At 41.4% G+C, this 17168-nt stretch overlaps 1 protein-coding gene across 3 annotated transcripts in view; it reads right to left on the reverse strand.

Moving 5' to 3' along the window:
* Positions 1–10436, reverse strand: part of mast3b (microtubule associated serine/threonine kinase 3b) — a 41490-nt gene extending 31054 nt beyond the window's left edge. Inside the window, exons 1-2 of one of the 3 annotated variants that reach the window (XM_019875327.1) lie at positions 10083–10436; positions 5687–5776 (exon numbers count right to left, since the gene is read on the reverse strand). In XM_019875327.1, the coding sequence (XP_019730886.1) occupies positions 5687–5776; positions 10083–10129 (137 nt within the window). In that variant the 5' untranslated portion in view covers positions 10130–10436. Of the gene's footprint in view, positions 1–2954; positions 3422–5686; positions 5777–10082 lie in introns of those variants that run through there. The other 2 variants (XM_019875328.1, XM_019875330.1) reach the window with 2 other exon arrangements.
* Positions 10437–17168: the final 6732 nt, after the last annotated feature.

Raw genomic sequence — 17168 nt, forward strand, 5'->3', positions numbered from 1 at the left:
GTACAGTTGATAATGTTGGGACAGGTGTTTTGTCTCATTGCTACGTCTTCAGATAACTGCCTACAAATCCCCTCTTCTACTTTGTAATTAATGGCAGCAAAATGAAAAATGGTTGTTGTAATTACAGGGTCCATAAAAACACTGATTACACGACATAATGATATGTAATCCAATTCAATCAAATTGATAAAGATTGGGGTGACATGGTGGTCGACCAGTTAGCACGCCGGCCTAACAGTACTGTACTCCAGTTACTTCCCACATTCCCTCCACCCCAAAAATATGCATGGCAGGTCAATGGAACACTCTAAATGGTCTCTAAGTGTGATTGTGAGTGCAAATGGTTGTTCGTCTATGTGTAACCTGGCTGGCAATCAGTTCGAGGTGCACCCTACCTACTGCCCAAAGACAGCATGCCCGCGACCCTTGTGAGGATAAGCGGATTAGAAAATGGATGGATGGATGATGAAGATGGAATCCATAGATTCCATAACAATGATGTGTTATTTTGCTTTCAGTCCTACAGCCCAACATACCTTAACACATTATATGGCCTCTTCTTCTAGGATTGAACTGTTACTGCTCAAAGTCACCCCGAAGATAGTAATCAACTGTACGCTTCCACTAGCTAGACAGTGATTTCACTGTCAGGAAATCCTTCAACGAGCACCTGCCAAACAGATTGATGCGCCGTGCTAGGTAAGATGAATCAGGTGTTCTGCAAGTGGCCTGCAGCGTCATGGGACCAAACAATTACGTCTTTCTTTCTAGAGCAATTATTACGTACCTCATTCCTGCAGCACTAGATGAGTTGAAAATTTGTACCACTGAAGTAGTTTCTGGATAGGACAGTGAGAGGACAGACTATTGCATCGATTGTTTGCAGAGCAACCATGAGCCCATATGAAACTGGATGAAATCAGGCATATGTAGCTACTAAGTGTAAAAGATTATTTCAATAACGTTACAACATGTGTTTAATATTGGGAGTGTTTTTGTGGACACCCTGGACTATATCTGCCACTACATTAGCAGAACACACGGCCGATCTGATCTGAACAGCTAAGTTGCTGTTAAAACGCTCCATGTAAAAACAACTTCGCATTTCCAAAAGCTTTTTGTAATCATCTTGACCTTGGTTATCCGCTGCAAACACTATTCTTATGCAATGCTTGTGTTAACTTGTGTATTTGTGCGCATATACAACTGTAGTTTAAAGCTGAATGAGGGTAATGACACTGCATGGATTAATGAGATCTGACCTCGGAAGTAGCCGCAATCCACTAAGCTCTGGCCTTTGGCAATACACCGAGTGAATCGTAATAACCTCAAATAACATTTTAACCAGATGCAGAACAGTGGATGATGATGATGGTAGAATGGTCTTGTTTTTATTATCAAAATTGTGTGGAAACCATGACAAGGAACACATTTTGCTGTTCCATCATATAGTAATTGATGGCTTTTTAAATTAAAGGGGACACAATGTGACTATATTATATTCAGAGGACCACTTTTGAGGTTATACCACAAGAATATGTAACACTTCAACTCTGTCCTTTTTCCAATAACTTGGGGGATTTTTTTTGTGCCATCCAGGGAGATTTAAACCAACCCATGAGATTATTTCCACCCTCCGAACAGATCTGCTTGAAGGAACATTTATGTAACTCCAACTCTAATCTGCAGGCAAATTCATGACAAACTACTATGGCCTTAGAGAGTGGGAGGGAGAACTAATGAGCCAAAATACAAAGACGGAACCTCCTGTCAACAGACTCATGTCTGATGGGAGTGGGTGCAACGACAGCAGCAGGCCCAGCTTGAGTTGCAGATGTCCAAGCCTGATTTTGTGTGTGTGTGTGTGTGTGTGTGTGTGTGTGTGTGTGTGTGTGTGTGTGTGTGTGTGTAGGGTGGGGAGGATGTAATCCCCCAAGCCTAAAAAGAAGGGGCCAAACTTGGGACCATAAACGCGACCATGAGCAGATGTTTCATTGGGATGAACGATGAATGTTGTGCAAAAATATTTCAAACAAATGAAATGATTTCCTACATACATTTACCTCAGATGAATAAGAGAGCAAAACAATGTGTTGATGCGTCAAACTTGAGTAAACGTTACTTTCTAGACCATGCTTGCAGGAAAAATTACTTCATTGCGTTCATACAGCCTGACATTGACTTTTAACAGCTTGGTAACTTGGCCCTGGAATAGTCAAGAGCAGTAACGGGCTCCCAGTACACTTTTACTATACAGTATATTTATTTGTAGTAATGACAATGCCATCTATGGTCATTACAATTAACAAAATATGCACCCCACCCCCACCCCGCCCCACATAGCATGTCTTTTTATCACCATTCTTTGTGTTTTCAGGGGCAACAAAGTGATGCAATTTAAAACATACACAACGACCAGACCACATTCGATGAGCTCGTTCTCGTGGTCTGGAGGTTTTGTGTTTTTAAAGCCAAACAAAACAACAAACTCCAGTCCGTCAGCCACCGCTATGGACAGACCGTAAGGTTTATGTTTTCTTATACGACGTCCACAGTGCATCCTACTACTGTAGTTGGCCTGAATTACAGGGATGTATTGTTAGGCGGCTGTAATGTTAAACCTCACCCAACACAAGGGATATTACAGTGTCAAATCGATGCTATATAGTCAAATTATGATGCAGTACTCCAGTTTAACAGCTTCATCCCAGACAAAAGCTTCTACTCGCCTTCCCCCAAATGTGGGATTAACGTTCTAGCATTTAGCTCAACAATTCTTTCATCTCAATGAGGTGGAGAAAACAAAAGAAAACAATTTGCATGTTTTCCTATGTTGGCTACAAGTCACCACGTCATTCAAAACAACCCGAATAACAGACAACAACGCAAAAGTGACGAAGTATTATGTCTTGAGTTTAACCCGTACAGTAAATTTCCAATTCATGTGAACTAACCTTTTTGAGCGCTTCAGCAAGGCTTCAGGAACAAAATGGGACTTGTTCCGGCTCGGTTGACTTGGGTCCGACATACTAAACGATTGTCTTTCATAACCTTAAAAAGTTTATTGCGAATTTCAATAGACTGGATTGCAGGTCCTCTTCTGGTCTCTCCACCATCGTCTTTCTCTTTCGCCAACTCCTTTTGTTTTCAACGCCGATTACGTCTGCCGCGTGCAGTACGAATCAAAGCGGTTTCGACGCCCCTTACATGTTCTGGTTCGCTGTCGAACTGCGGTATTGTGCCCGAAACATCAAGCCCATGACGGTATCTTTGCTGGACAACGCAGACCACCGAGCAGCGAGTCGCAAACACACGCTGCTGGTTGTGTGTGTCGGTGTGAGGAACCTGAGTCTGATGCTGCGTTCAAGTGCCGCTCGGTTACTTTGGTTCCAACTTTGCCTCTGTTTCAAAGCATCGACCGGCCATCGATACCAAAATAAATGACTTTGACATCAAAAGATTTGTATATTTTTGCGGGGAACGACACGGCACAAAGTTTACATGTTTGAATACCCCGTTTATAGTTTAAAACTATGTCTCAAAAGGGTGGTAGTCTAAAATGTATCTAATGTGGTAAGGCTATCTCGGGGGATAGTGACCTCGCCAGCCCTGCCACGAATAGAGAACACCCCCTGCACTAAACGTGTATGACCCTCAATTACGGCTGGACGATTTTGGAAAAATAATTGCGACCCCCACCCCGGACTACCACCAAACTGCAGTTGTGATTTAAGAAACAATGATTTTTTTCAAGGTCTTCTCACCATCTATTTTTTTTAACAAACAAGCTATAAATACAATAAACAACGTTACCATTTATTATACATGTTTTGGTCTTGTAAGTTACCCTTACGACAACATGAAGGTAACTCAAGCATGAATTAATATGGGGTTTTATCTATTACAGCGACAGTACCGGTAACTTAATTTGCCTTGAAGCATTTTGTACAACTTGATGAAAACTCCACGCAGGAGGGCCTGACCTAGGAATCAAAACCGGTACCTCTCAAGTGTGAAGCAGATGTGCAAAACATTAAAACGCCGTTGTAGTGGTTTATGGAATGTGATAGAAAACTTATCTAACAAAGGGATTCCCTACATTCAGATTTAAATTTCACACAAGAAAATGAGCAACATTTAAAATGCAAACCATAGCAGGTTGGATGTGAAACGTCTTGAAAGATGATGTTAACAAATGAGCAATGTGTCATACTGTTACTGTGTCATAAGATCATGCAAATCCGGCTTTAGTCAATTGCTTTATGGTTAAAAAAAACACACACACACATACACAATCCTGTATTGCTCATAGTGTGGCGTGATAGCCAAGCGCTGCTGACACATCCAGAAACATGCTGGATGCAAACGTCTCTGTTTGCAGTGGTGTCTTCCTCCAGAGCACCCATCATCGTTGCCAAGCAACCCACAGACTTAGACAACTAATAACTGGTGGGGCTTAACTGGTAAAAAATGGGCTTCTTAAAATATAAAGACAACCACATTATTAGGTGCTATACTGCACATGAGAAAGGCTTTCTTCAAATGGCCGAAACATGTCATTTAGTTACCCTCTTTTAGTTTTTATAGCTTGCAATCACAGTAAAGCAACATGACACCGAAGTAGGCCTGGGCAAAGTATGGCACGGGGGTTACATCCGGCCCACCACAGTCTGACTCGCCCTCAGAGTGAATGTGAAGTCAAAATAAAACAAAAAAAAAATGTGGTGCTTTTATTTTGAAAGTTGTGCTCTGATTTTATGGCGCACATACAGACGGTGGCACAAGCAAGGTAGCGAGCGAGAGCTGTGACTTGTGTCTGCGGTGTTGCCAGCTAGACATTTTCTGTTTGTTCATGGACTTGTCCGAGCCCTGTAGCAACTATTTTTACAAAAAAAGAAACTAACAAAAATGCTGCTAAATAATAATGCTAAATAAACTAACAATAGTGCAACATTCTTATTTCCTGCACAGTGGAGGGAAGAGGGCCAAGATTTGTCATGATAATACTGTATACAAATCTACAGTATGATCTACTGTATGTAGTGATGTACATGTATTATAAATTATCAGCATATCATTATACTGTACGCCACTGTCAATAATATTGTACTTTCCACTTACATATATTTTTTTAGAGTCCTGTCTAGGAACAGCTAATATGAATTGGTGGTTGGTGCACAAAGATAAAGATAAAATTTATTGACCGCCTAATTATGACAACATATACCATATACATCTTTATTTATATAGCGCTTTCACAACACCTGCAGCTGTTCTACACTTGCAGCATTGTTTTGAAACAAGACAACATGCTTTTTCATAATGAATTTCCCACCCTTGCACTATAGGTTTGGCTCTGCTCTTGTGTGCTCCTGCTTTCTAATAAAAACGCGACTTTAATTAGCAAATAAATCAGTAGCCAGAAAGGATTTACTCTTATGGGAAGGAATTCATTTTAGGCGTTTCGGAGTTCATGCTAAAAGATTCTCAATTTGTTGAGGGAGAACAAAAACAACTCGTACGTTGACAAGCTTCTTCTTGTGGCAGAGGTCAAGACAGAAATAACCTTTTTGCCAACTCATTGGAAGGGAAGACACTTTTAGACAAAGCTCCTTTACGTAGAAGCAGCCTGTCATGAAATGTAGTTCACTCTCACAAACAGCAGTATGTGACCTGGTCATCTTACCTCCAGGGGTGAAGGGTTTGCAAGGGGCTGCAAGGGCTGCAGGGGCTGCACGGACTCAGGAGAGTGGGGCTCTGATAAGTGGGTGATAAACTGAAAGGCAAGAAATGGTTGCATAGATTAGTGTACTGGCTTTCAAATCAAAATCAGTGAACAGCAAAACTTCATATGATGGTATAAGGAAGCCACTCGACATTATGCGCAGTGTGATACTAGTCCTGCCTGTCCAGTACATGTTGTTCATCACAGAATTTGTTGACGCTTATGATGAGTTCACTTAAAGACGTACATTGAAACGACACTATGCCATTCGACCCACTTTGTGACATAGAAAATTGAAGCTTTGAAATGGCACACCCAGAACCCAGGGCTAAGTCCAATTTTAAAAATCGATGATCTACATCCCGTCCCAAAAAGAATGAACTATGCAATGAAAATGACCTCTATTATGAATTGATTTCACTTAGAAATGTTCCCAGCTGTCTGACAAAATACTCCAAGGATCAAAAACCATAGCACACTTTTATACACCTTGTCAATTTCTTGCTGAAATTGGCCTGTGTGAGAGGGTGCCCCTGTCCAATGAAAGTGGCCCATCAGTCACCTACCCAACACATTCTTGGACTCATGGCAATTTAATTTCCCTGACAAATCTGGGCGGAGCTAGAGGTGGCTGCATCTTGAGCCTCAAATGTTTAAAAAAACTGCAAAACCCATGTTGTATAGTGCAGGGGTGTTGGTCGTGAGGATCTGGTCCCGCTAATTTTCCGTGCGCCCAAGCAACGTCCAATGTTAATAACGCAGAGTAGACAAATGCGACAACACACAAACAATCACCGGCATGGCAAACTTGCAGCAACAGGCTGTTACAGCGCTGCTGTTTGTGATAGACTTTGACTTGGGGCTCATTGTCAGGGACTTGGACTTAACTTGGCCTCATGGTCAGGGATTTGAGACTTCACTTGGACTTGGATTCAAAAGACTTGAGACTTAATTTGGACTTGGCCATAGATACTTGTACCCATCTCTGGGTGGCCTGCAGCCCTGTATCCCACTGGAACAGAGCCCCTGCCCTGTGTTGAGCTCCACATTTAAAAATGAGGGCCACTAGAAAATGAACAGCGGGGCACGAATGGCCCCCCCGGGCCATAGTTTGGTTACCACTGGCATACATTACCATATTTTCTGTACTACAAGCCATTACTTTTTTCCTCACTCTTTGACCCCTGCTGCTTTTATTGTGACATAGCTTACTTATTAATTTTTACTGACGAGCTTCGAGCCGACATCATCACTTTACCCATAGTCTCGTCACATCTGACCAGTGAAATTACCCAACATGTCACAGTGGACTAATGAATCTGCCAAGTCCGCCCTGTAGCGGTGCAGGGCTGTTAGGAGCGAATGAGAGCGAAATTAAGCATCTTGAGTTGAGTTTAATGAGCAGTGGGAACAAGTGCCATAAATGCAGCCATCTCTGCAGTGCGATCCCTGTCTCGTTGTGTTGTGTTCGCGATAACTTTTTGTGATTAGTTAAACTGCACTACAACCTCTTGCCGCGGCTGAAGCAATGCGTCCCCGGAGATGGCATCATCAACAGGGACACATTGCTTCAACGGCGGCAGCGGGTTGGTTTGCAGCCTTAACCGGGTCACGGAACTGTATTTTGAAGGTTTCCCGACCCGGTCAGCTGTTCACGTGACAAGGAAACAGTGACAGTTCAGATGCAGGCGGAAGCGACAGCCAAAACTGTCAGCTAGGTAAGAGGGTTTTTTTTCTTCACAAAAAAAAAAAATGTCTGATAAAAAGGAAACCTTAAACCTGTTTCAACTAATAAGAAGACAAGATGGATGTCATAGCGCTACCCATCGCCATGTTTTTTCTCCAAAACATCAGCTTCACCGTGAGCGCCTCCCGCAGACAAGTCTCTGAGTAAACCGAAAGCCTTCGAGGCATGTGAGAGCCACCTTCTACGCCAGCCACACAAGCCTCTTTTCCTCTCTCAGAAGCCAATGTTGATGAATGTTAATAACTGTATCAGGGTTTTTAAATTACAGATTTAAGTAAATACGTGCAGTGTTGTAATCTTTGTCTCAAACATGTAAAGTATAAATACTGTTTACATATTTTAAACATTCTGGTACCCACATAGACATGCACCAAAATTCCTATCGGAGAGTGTGGGGGGGAGGGGGTCAAATCTTCATCATGGTTTTCACCTTTCGCGGGGGGGTTTCTGGTCCCCATTAATGTTGAAAATGAGGGATTACTGTATTGTAGTTTCCTTCCTGGACACAACATTTCATCAGTGAATTAGATTTTCAGTCAATTAATGTGCAGATCCATGCATGTGGACACATACACAGTGGACACATAGCCAAACTCAAATACCCTCCATCACATCTAGAATCTCACCAAAAGATCAAGCATGTGTGCCTCATCAGTTAACAGTTAACACTGTTATCCAACATTAATATGTCCATTTAACATAACTAAATGAAGCTCTGTTTACCTTTTGCTTCTTTCTCTGTGCAGGTTACAGGCCACATTTCTTCTTTGTCTTTTTTTTTTTTTTTTTAATCCCGGGTGTCACCAGTCATCGATATGGCAACACACCCAACACTAAATGTTATTGGCCAAAACTAAAGCAACTTTCTGATGCAACCTTTGATGGTGTAAGATGTACTTTATGACATTCAACTGGCATCACACCATACATCCAACATGTTTACCATGCAACATTTCCAATCAAGAGTGCATCATTTTCGCCTTGAAATGTGCCAGCTGAGCCACCCAAAGGCATGCATCACCCTGACACTGAGCCTGCGCTCTTTTACTTTCACGAATTGTCTGCTCAGATGTAAGCAGTGCCTTATGGGCTCTACAGTGCCGTTATTGTTTCAGAGCTGCGATGGCTTCTCTGCGCTAAACCAGCCACCAAAACACTAATCAACATGTTGTCATAGTAATGCAGGGGGGATGTTGGCACTTGCAAACATGCTTGAAATTCTATAGGCTCGGTATAATTACACAGTTTCATTCACGCACAATTGTCCTTAAGATCCCAAAAGCAAAGCCTTCAAAGTGTCTCACTGACGAACATGTCATTTTCATTTTTTCAGCACTTCTGTGCTTGTGTAAAGTGAGGAGAAAATCCTTCGCTGACTCACGAGTGACATTCTATCAGAATGGCACAAATTCGCACAATTATTTTAAGTAGTGATGGCAACATCAGTTACAAGCGTTGCAATTTTGTTTATCACTTTGAGGAAGCTTAACCCATGATGTCAAGCTCATTGTATGCCATGTCGCAAGTTTTATCCTGGACATTTCTCAAGAAAGGTTTGTCTCGTGAGGTGCTAGAAAACATATACACAAAGTACGATCCAATTCTCAGACAATGTTGCATATACTGTAAAACATACGAAACACAATCATATTTTATTGGGCATCTGTGATCATCCGGCCACTCCCTCTCTGTTCAATGAGTGTGATACCTTCCCTGTATCTGTGCGAGCACCTGCAAAGTGCCTTAAAAAGACAATGAAAACAAATGGCGCATGCTTAGCTGAGATCATCCACTGGGGACTCGGAGGCAGATTGATTCCTACGCTCCTACGTCTTATGGATCAGCATCTAGTAGGCAGCAGGTACCCCGCTTCCCAACCCCCACTCACTTCCCACTAAATACTGGAGCTGCTACAATTAATGTGCTGGAAGAGTGGGCAAATAACACTGTTATGTACTTTGTTATGTAGACAAAATCACAGCAGTTTTATGCCTGTATAGATAGACAGCTAGATAGTACATGAAGCCTTCCTTGTGCTAAGGTTATGTTGTGCAGGAATGTTAGAGTGAGAAAACAAACAATGGCACAGGAGAGTGGGACAATGAGAAACACAAGAGCTCATATGGTGGAAAAATTCACACTATGTAAAATTTAGGTTAAAATAGTAAGAGTAAGACTTTTTGGAAAAACAATTTTAAAAATCCACAATCCTCTTCTTCCATTTGCATTTTAAACATAATGGCTTAAAAATTGTGGTCAATATCCCCGTGCATTTTAAACATAATGGCTTAAAAATTGTGGTCACTCATTGGAAGCCTTTGTTTGCATTCCATTTCATGACGTCATTCGTGATTTCTAATCTTTAGTTTTCGGGTTTAATTTAAGCTTTCACTTGATTTTATGTATTGTCCCTATACTATGGTGTACGCAGTATTGTGCATTTTTTGTGTGTTATCACTTCCAGCAATTAAGGCAACTGTAGTTGTAGTTTCACTTCGTGTGACTTCCCCAAACAGTTGCGAGACAATATCTGCCAAGAACACGACAATATTTGTTGGTGTCTAAAACTTCTGCAAGGCGGTGGGGAAAAGATATCAAAAGGTTACTTACTCCAGAGTCAAAGAGGGAATCTTGAGTTTATCCCTTCTGGACTTCATATTTGCCGGACACGCCAAAAGAGCCGGCTCCTCTCTCAGGGCAGTGCGGCACGACTCGCGCTCTCTGCCGGCCTCAAGTTCCAAACACTCATCGCTACATTCTCCGCCGGTCTAAATATAGCAGTTTAGACAAAAGCGTGTCGTTTGGAAGCCAGTTTCCACCTAAAATGCAGTTCAAGCTCAAAAGGGATTCCTCTCGCGCGCGCGTGTGTGTGCGCGCGTGTTTAGGGAGCAACCGAGAGCGATTAGTATGGAGCAGCTCAACCAGCAGAAAGCGAGAGAGACGGGTCACCGTTCACCTCCATGTGACTGGTGGGAGGGCAGCAGAGGGAAGGAGGAAGCTTCGCAGTCTATTGGCGGAGACAAAATCAATTTGGGCGGTGGGTGTCAGTCAGAAGTGGGAACGAAGCCCTTGGACGCAATGATGTAATTCGCAGCTGGCTGTGGTTTCCGCAAACGGTCAGTGGTCTTCCACACTTGCAGTAAATGACCTGAGCGACAATCAAAAGGGTGTCACAATGCAGAACATTTTTACAACACAACGCAACCGCCGTAAACCATGAAGCATGCTCAATACATCACGATTTTTAACAGATTCTAACACTTTTATTTTGTTGTGTGACCAAAGTCTCAATCACTCAAATCAAATCAAATTCCCATATGATGTGAATGCCCGATTAATCCACTCCCAATCCAGCCCCCCAAATACATCTGCCAAAATTCTAACGACTCAATAGAAAAATTAAAAAATGGCACCGTTGGAGCGTATAAAAACATAAACACAAACACGTGAATGTAAAGAATTAAAGATTTTTTGCAAGTCATTTCCACTTCAAGAAAAAAAAGTGTGTTTTTGTAAAAACTGTCAATAGCTAACAATAGTATGTTATTAAATGTGAGTGGGGTGGGAGGGGCAGCCCTCTTTGGTGCCATTTAATCCCTGGAATTTTATTTTTTTTAAGGAACCACCACACTCGAGGAAAAACAACAGACTGAGGGCATGACTGATGGAATGTTAAGGGCCGGGTTTTCATGATGTCATGCATTCCGATTAGTGAAAAATGAAAATGCAGCACATAAACACCTCACTCAGAATAAAAAAGACGGGTGTTATATTCCTTTTGCCAATCCGAACAAGCGTCATGTAAACAGTTCAATCGCAATAGGCTAGCCAAGCTGTGTCTGCTCTGCGTAAATGTTTACTACATTGTCGTATAAGCTGTTAAAATGGACGCAACTACAAGAGCTTTTCTTAAAGTACTTAACTTGTTTTTATCAAGATGTTGCTTTAATACAAGTGTTAAAACAATAACAACTACCGTGCTAAATAGACGAATAAACTCCATCTTGACAAATCACGTGATGTTTATGATGACGTGATCTCGATCTCCACGTGTCACATGGCTGCAATATTAGTGGAGCATGTAAACATGTGAAGTTCATTACCACTATCTCGCGGTGGAGTGTCTGAAGCTCACTCAAAAGTCAAAATTTTGCTGCCAACTACAACCACTGGCAAAAATTATGAAATTACCATATTGTCTCGGAGGATGTTCATTCAGTTGAATCCGGATCATTTGAATTAGGTGTTTTGGCAACCGCTTTTTTTTCATAACCGTAAAAATAAGATTTCATGACTAAATGGAATGACCGAATAAGATAACAGGTACCCTAACTCAGGGGTGTCAAACTAATTTTTGTTTTGGGCCACATCGCAGTTTTGGTTTCCTTCAGAGGGCCAGAATGAGTGTGAACCCAAATAAATGTATGATTGCCTCATATTATACATACCCCAACAAATTGATGAATAATTATGTTTTAAATCACAGGCCAGTAAAAACTCTTTGTTCAAATATTGCATTTATTTTAAATGGGGTACTGGTAACAAAAAATGCTGGCAATATCCGAACATTTTTGAAAGTAAAGACAATTTTCAATTTTGATATTTTAGCAAGAAACATGAAGTCAATGCCCATATGCTTTTGCGGCTTACGTAAAATGATGTGGCAGGCCGGATCTGGCCCCTGAGCCTTGGCTTTTCCACCTGTACCGTAGCTTATTATTTTTCTTTTTCTACTGCCACTGTTTTTTTTTTCTTCTTTGTATTCGCCAACAGTCTGCATGCAACATACTGCCTCTCAGAGGTCAATTCTGGAACCATGCCAGATATCTGGTTTTGGGACGAAGCTTTTGATCGTCTGGACCCACACAAAGGAAATCTTCCCAAAACAAACATTATTGTTGACTTAGACAGGTTTATACTGTTCATAAGTACATTTAAATTAATATTGGAAAGTGAGAAAATCTGTGCTGCCTTCTGGATCGAATGTGTCACTTCACCCTGCGCACCGACTGCTACTTTTCCACACATAAAATGAGTATTTTTCATGCAATTAAATAACATTTCCAAACCAGAATTCCTTACATCTTCGTGTCTGTTCTTGTGCTGATGCCTAAATGTCAACTGGCTGTGTTTCTTTCAAGTGTGATATATTTACAGTACAAAACTTGATCTCGATGGGGATAGTGGGATGAGAATGTCTCCAACGGCAACCGGTGGCAGAGATGACTGCAGTGTCTCGGTGGTTGCTAGGGAGCTGGTGATGGTTTGCCTGGTTGTTAGGTCATGTGCCGGAGTGAAAACACATTTCACACTCTCTGACACTCACAGTCACTCACGTTACTTCGAGCCTTGCTTTGTTGGTTTGGCACTCAATGTGCTTGTCTCATTTAATCCTTTGTGTATTTTGACTGAAGACCTTATAGGAATTGTTTTAAACTGTAGAAAATGTGCATGTTTCTGACAAGCTCACTTAAATAACACACTTACTCACCAAATAGCATTGACACATAAACATAATTTGCTGTGTTTTTGATATTGTAGTCACATTTTGGGACCGTGTTGCATTTTTACATTCGCTGCTTGTTGCCATGCTGTGTTCAAGGATTAATCAGGAAAAAGGATTCCCTTGCTCCACTCACGGTAAAGCAGAAAGCGAGGAGACAGTGTCCCCAGCACGCTATTAGTATTATTGTGAGCTCTCTCATTACTGATGAGATTAATGTCGGGAGCCTCAAGCGCTCTCGGTTTGGTGAAATCTTCTGAAACACAGCTGACGAAAAGAGTTTTAGAAGTATTAAGTCCTAAGTATAAAAAAGAAAAATATCCCACCCAGTGTACGTTGCTCAGTGAGTGGTGGTGAAGGGGTTCCCATTCCCGCTAGGTAATTGTTTTGTCAGAAGAGCTCTTAATAAGAGTCTGTTTCAGTTACCATGGCAACAAGGGCTTTCCTGTTCCTCTCATCACCCTGCACGGCAAGCCCATCTTTGCGGTATGACACGACGCTCAGCAATTTCAGCACGTGTCCCTTAATGTCATATTAGGAATCACGTACTTCGATCAATCTGTCAATCAGAGAACTAGACTGTCTGCAACATCATTTGGTCGTTTTACAGTGAGGAACATAAATATTGGGACATTGACACAATTTACACCACAGTGGGTTTAAAATAAAACAAAACAGTTATGTTTTAATTGCAGACTTTCAGCTTTAATATGATGATATTGACAGTACATTTGAATCATTTGAACGGTGGAGAAATTACAACAGTTTGTATACATGCCACCCAATTTTCAAGGGACTGAAAGTAATGGGACAAATTAACAATCATAAATCAAATGTTCACTTTTTAATACTAGGTTGCAAATCAGTCAGTTACAGCCTGAACTTTGGAACACATCACCAGGGGCTGGATTCCATCCCTTGTGATGCTCAGCCAGGTCTCTACTGCAACTGTCTTCAATTCCTCCTTCTTCTTGGGGTATTTCCCCTTGACTTTTATCTTCAGCAAGTAAAATGGATGTTCAGTCGGATTTAGGTCAGGTTATTGACTTTGCCATTGCAATACATTCTACTTCTTTGTCTTCAAGAACAAAACTCTTGGTTGCTTTTGCAGAGTACTTTGGGTCATTGTCCATCTACAATGAGAAGCTCCGTCCATTGAGCTCTGAAGCATTTGGCTGAATTTGAGCGGACAATATTGCCTGAAAGACTATACTGGTATCCAGTAATTCATTCTTTTTAGACAAAGTACTTGGCAGTAGTAAAGTAAAGGCACAACTGATCAACAAGGCTGATTAACGTATTATACTTGGCTGAAAAGGGGCTACGTATAGAAACTGATTAATTGAACAGTCAATGAAGTCAATTGTGGATTGATTGAGTAATCACATATTGAAGCAATTGAGGTGAACGTGCACTACTCCTCTGCAGCAGCAGAGGCGCTGTTGATTCAGTCTCAAGCCGAGACATAATTCATGTCTACTGGCTAAAAAATGGGGTGGCCCTATTAGAGGTACCGGGTTCAAGTCCAGCTCCAGCCTCCCTGTGTGGAGTTTGCATGTTCTCCCCGTGCCTGCATGGGTTTTCTCTGGGTACTCTGGTTTCCTCCTGCATTCCAAAAACATACATGGCAGGCTGATTGAACACTCCAAATTGTCCCTAGGTGTGAGTGTGAATGTGAGCGCAGATGGTTGTTCGTCTCTGTGTGCCCTGCGTTTGGCTGGCAACCGGTTCGGGGTGTCCCCCGCCTACTGCCCGAAGACAACTGGGATATGCTCCAGCACCCCCCGCGACCCTTGTGAGGATAAAGCAGTTTGGAAAATGGATGGATGGTTAAAAAAGCTAACCGCTCTCCATGAATGCTTGGTAGCACAGAGGAACCAGCTGCTAACATCGGGGATCCACACAAAATAGGTAAACCAAGGTCAGACATTCCTCATCATGAAGGACTCCCAGAAGGGAACAACTCCATCAAACTGCCTCAGCACCACATGGAAGGTCCGATTGGAAACCATAGCAACCAAAATGATGGATGTATGGGAAAGGATCAATACATGAGCAGAGCACATAAAGACATGAGGTAGCTCTAAGGGCCGCCACAGTCAAATACTTAAGAAGGGTGAGGCAGATCCCCAAAAAGTCAGCTGATGGTTAGTGTTGTTTTTGGCGACCTGTTTCACTTTTAGTTTTGGTCTAGTTTTTGTGTCAGGCCATCTTTTTTTTTTTTTTTTTTGTATTTGTTTTGTTTTCATTGGTTTTAGCCATGTTTATTATATTCTTTTTACCCAAGTAAAAAAATTAAGTCGACTAAAAGTCAGAGGATTTTAGATATATTTTACTCAGTATTGTCCAGGACTATTTTAGTCTAGTTTTAATTGGCGGAAAGTGATGACATTTTAGTCAAGGTTTAGGTTGAGTCTTGTCTAGAAAATTGTATTTTAGTCTTTTTTTCAGTAATATGCTGTTCTATTTAGAAGGGGAGAGAGGGAGAGAGAGAGAGAGAGAGAGAGAGAGAGAGAGAGTTTTAAACAGGAAATTTGGTCAAACGCATGGTCGCTTGGACTAATACTGTGTTTGTACCGAAATTCCCATCATTTTTTATACTTGCAATTGAACTTTACACACATTTAATCTTCTAGCATTATACCACAGCAGTGACGTGTAACGTATAGTGCGCATTGTTTAAGACGAACAATGAGCAAAACGAAGATCAGTTTAACAAATGACAAACAACGTCAGTGAGTTCGAAGGCGCCTCACTGCTGTGAACTACAAAACCGCCACAGATAAACAAGCTCCGTTCCCTTGCCTGATTCGATTAAGTCCACAGGGGGGCACAATGGGACCAAGACGAGAACACTGATCTGTTTTTATACAGAACGAAGTTCCTGTTGCCATCTCAAACATAATCAAAACAAATATGGGTACGCAAGCTGATTTACTGACAAAAGAAAAAAAATACTGGTGCTAGATGATGAACAGGCTCTAGAGCAGGGGTCACAAATTACATTTAATATTATTAATTATTATTATATTATAATAATTTTAAATTACATTTAAAATTATATTAATATTATTATATATAATATATATTATTATAGGCGGCCCGGTAGTCCAGTGGTTAGCGCGTCGACTTCACAGTGCAGGTACCGGGTTCAATTCCAGCTCCGGCCTCCCTGTGTGGAGTTTGCATGTTCTCCCCGGGCCTGCGTGGGTTTTCTCCGGGTACTCCGGTTTACTCCCACATTCCAAAATCATGCATCGGAGGCTGACTGAACACTCACAATTGTCCCTAGGTGTGAATGTGAGCGTGGATGGTTGTTCGTCTCTGTGTGCCCTGCGATTAGCTGGCAATCAATCCCCGCCTACTGTCCGAAGACAGCTGGGATAGGCTCCAGCACCCCCGTGACCCTAGTGAGGATAAAGCGGTTCGGAAGATGAATGAATATATTATTATAAATCTTATAATATATATTAGGGAGATATATATAGTTACTGTAGCTAGCTAGATAGATAGCTAAATACTGTAGGTCTCCATAGAATCTACAATAATGCCCGTGTTTGCATTTTTAAATCATAATTTCTACTGGCAAATCACAATCCTAGCACTGGCGGGCTACTGGTGTGGTCCTCAAGGGCTACCTGGTACCCGTGAGGAGCAGGGGTCTCCACCACGTTGGAGACCCCTGCTCTAGAGTTCTTAGCATATTCAAGTATTTTTTCACATGGATCCTAATGACATATTCAAAATACTTTTATGAAGAGATTCTAGTTCAAACAATTGAAACGGACATTCTTAACTGTCAGATGCATGAGAGGGAATCTTGTTAAAGGCACTGTTTGACCAAACCAGTCCCACTTTTAGACATACTTATCTGTTGTGTTCATTATAAATGAATGTAGGGTAAAAAGATGCTCACCTGTATACATTCGTCTAAACTTTAGACATTCTGTATTACGTTGTTGATTGTGAAACTGAAAGAAATATATCGGTTCCTTTTGTTGTCAAATCTTCTCTGGCCATTTTCATGCAGGACAAAAGCCATAATGGTTTCAGCTACACTTCTTGGTAAAGTTGAGTTGCTTTTTTTCATTTAATTTATTGTTTTATGCTCATTTTATTTTTAAGCCATTATGACAGATTCATATGCAACATTATTGTACGTTTCAAGAAACTGCATTTCTTTTCGTGTGATT

Source organism: Hippocampus comes, unplaced genomic scaffold (assembly GCF_001891065.2).
Source record: "Hippocampus comes isolate QL1 unplaced genomic scaffold, H_comes_QL1_v1.1 scaffold132, whole genome shotgun sequence".
Classification (NCBI taxonomy): Eukaryota; Metazoa; Chordata; class Actinopteri; order Syngnathiformes; family Syngnathidae; genus Hippocampus; species Hippocampus comes.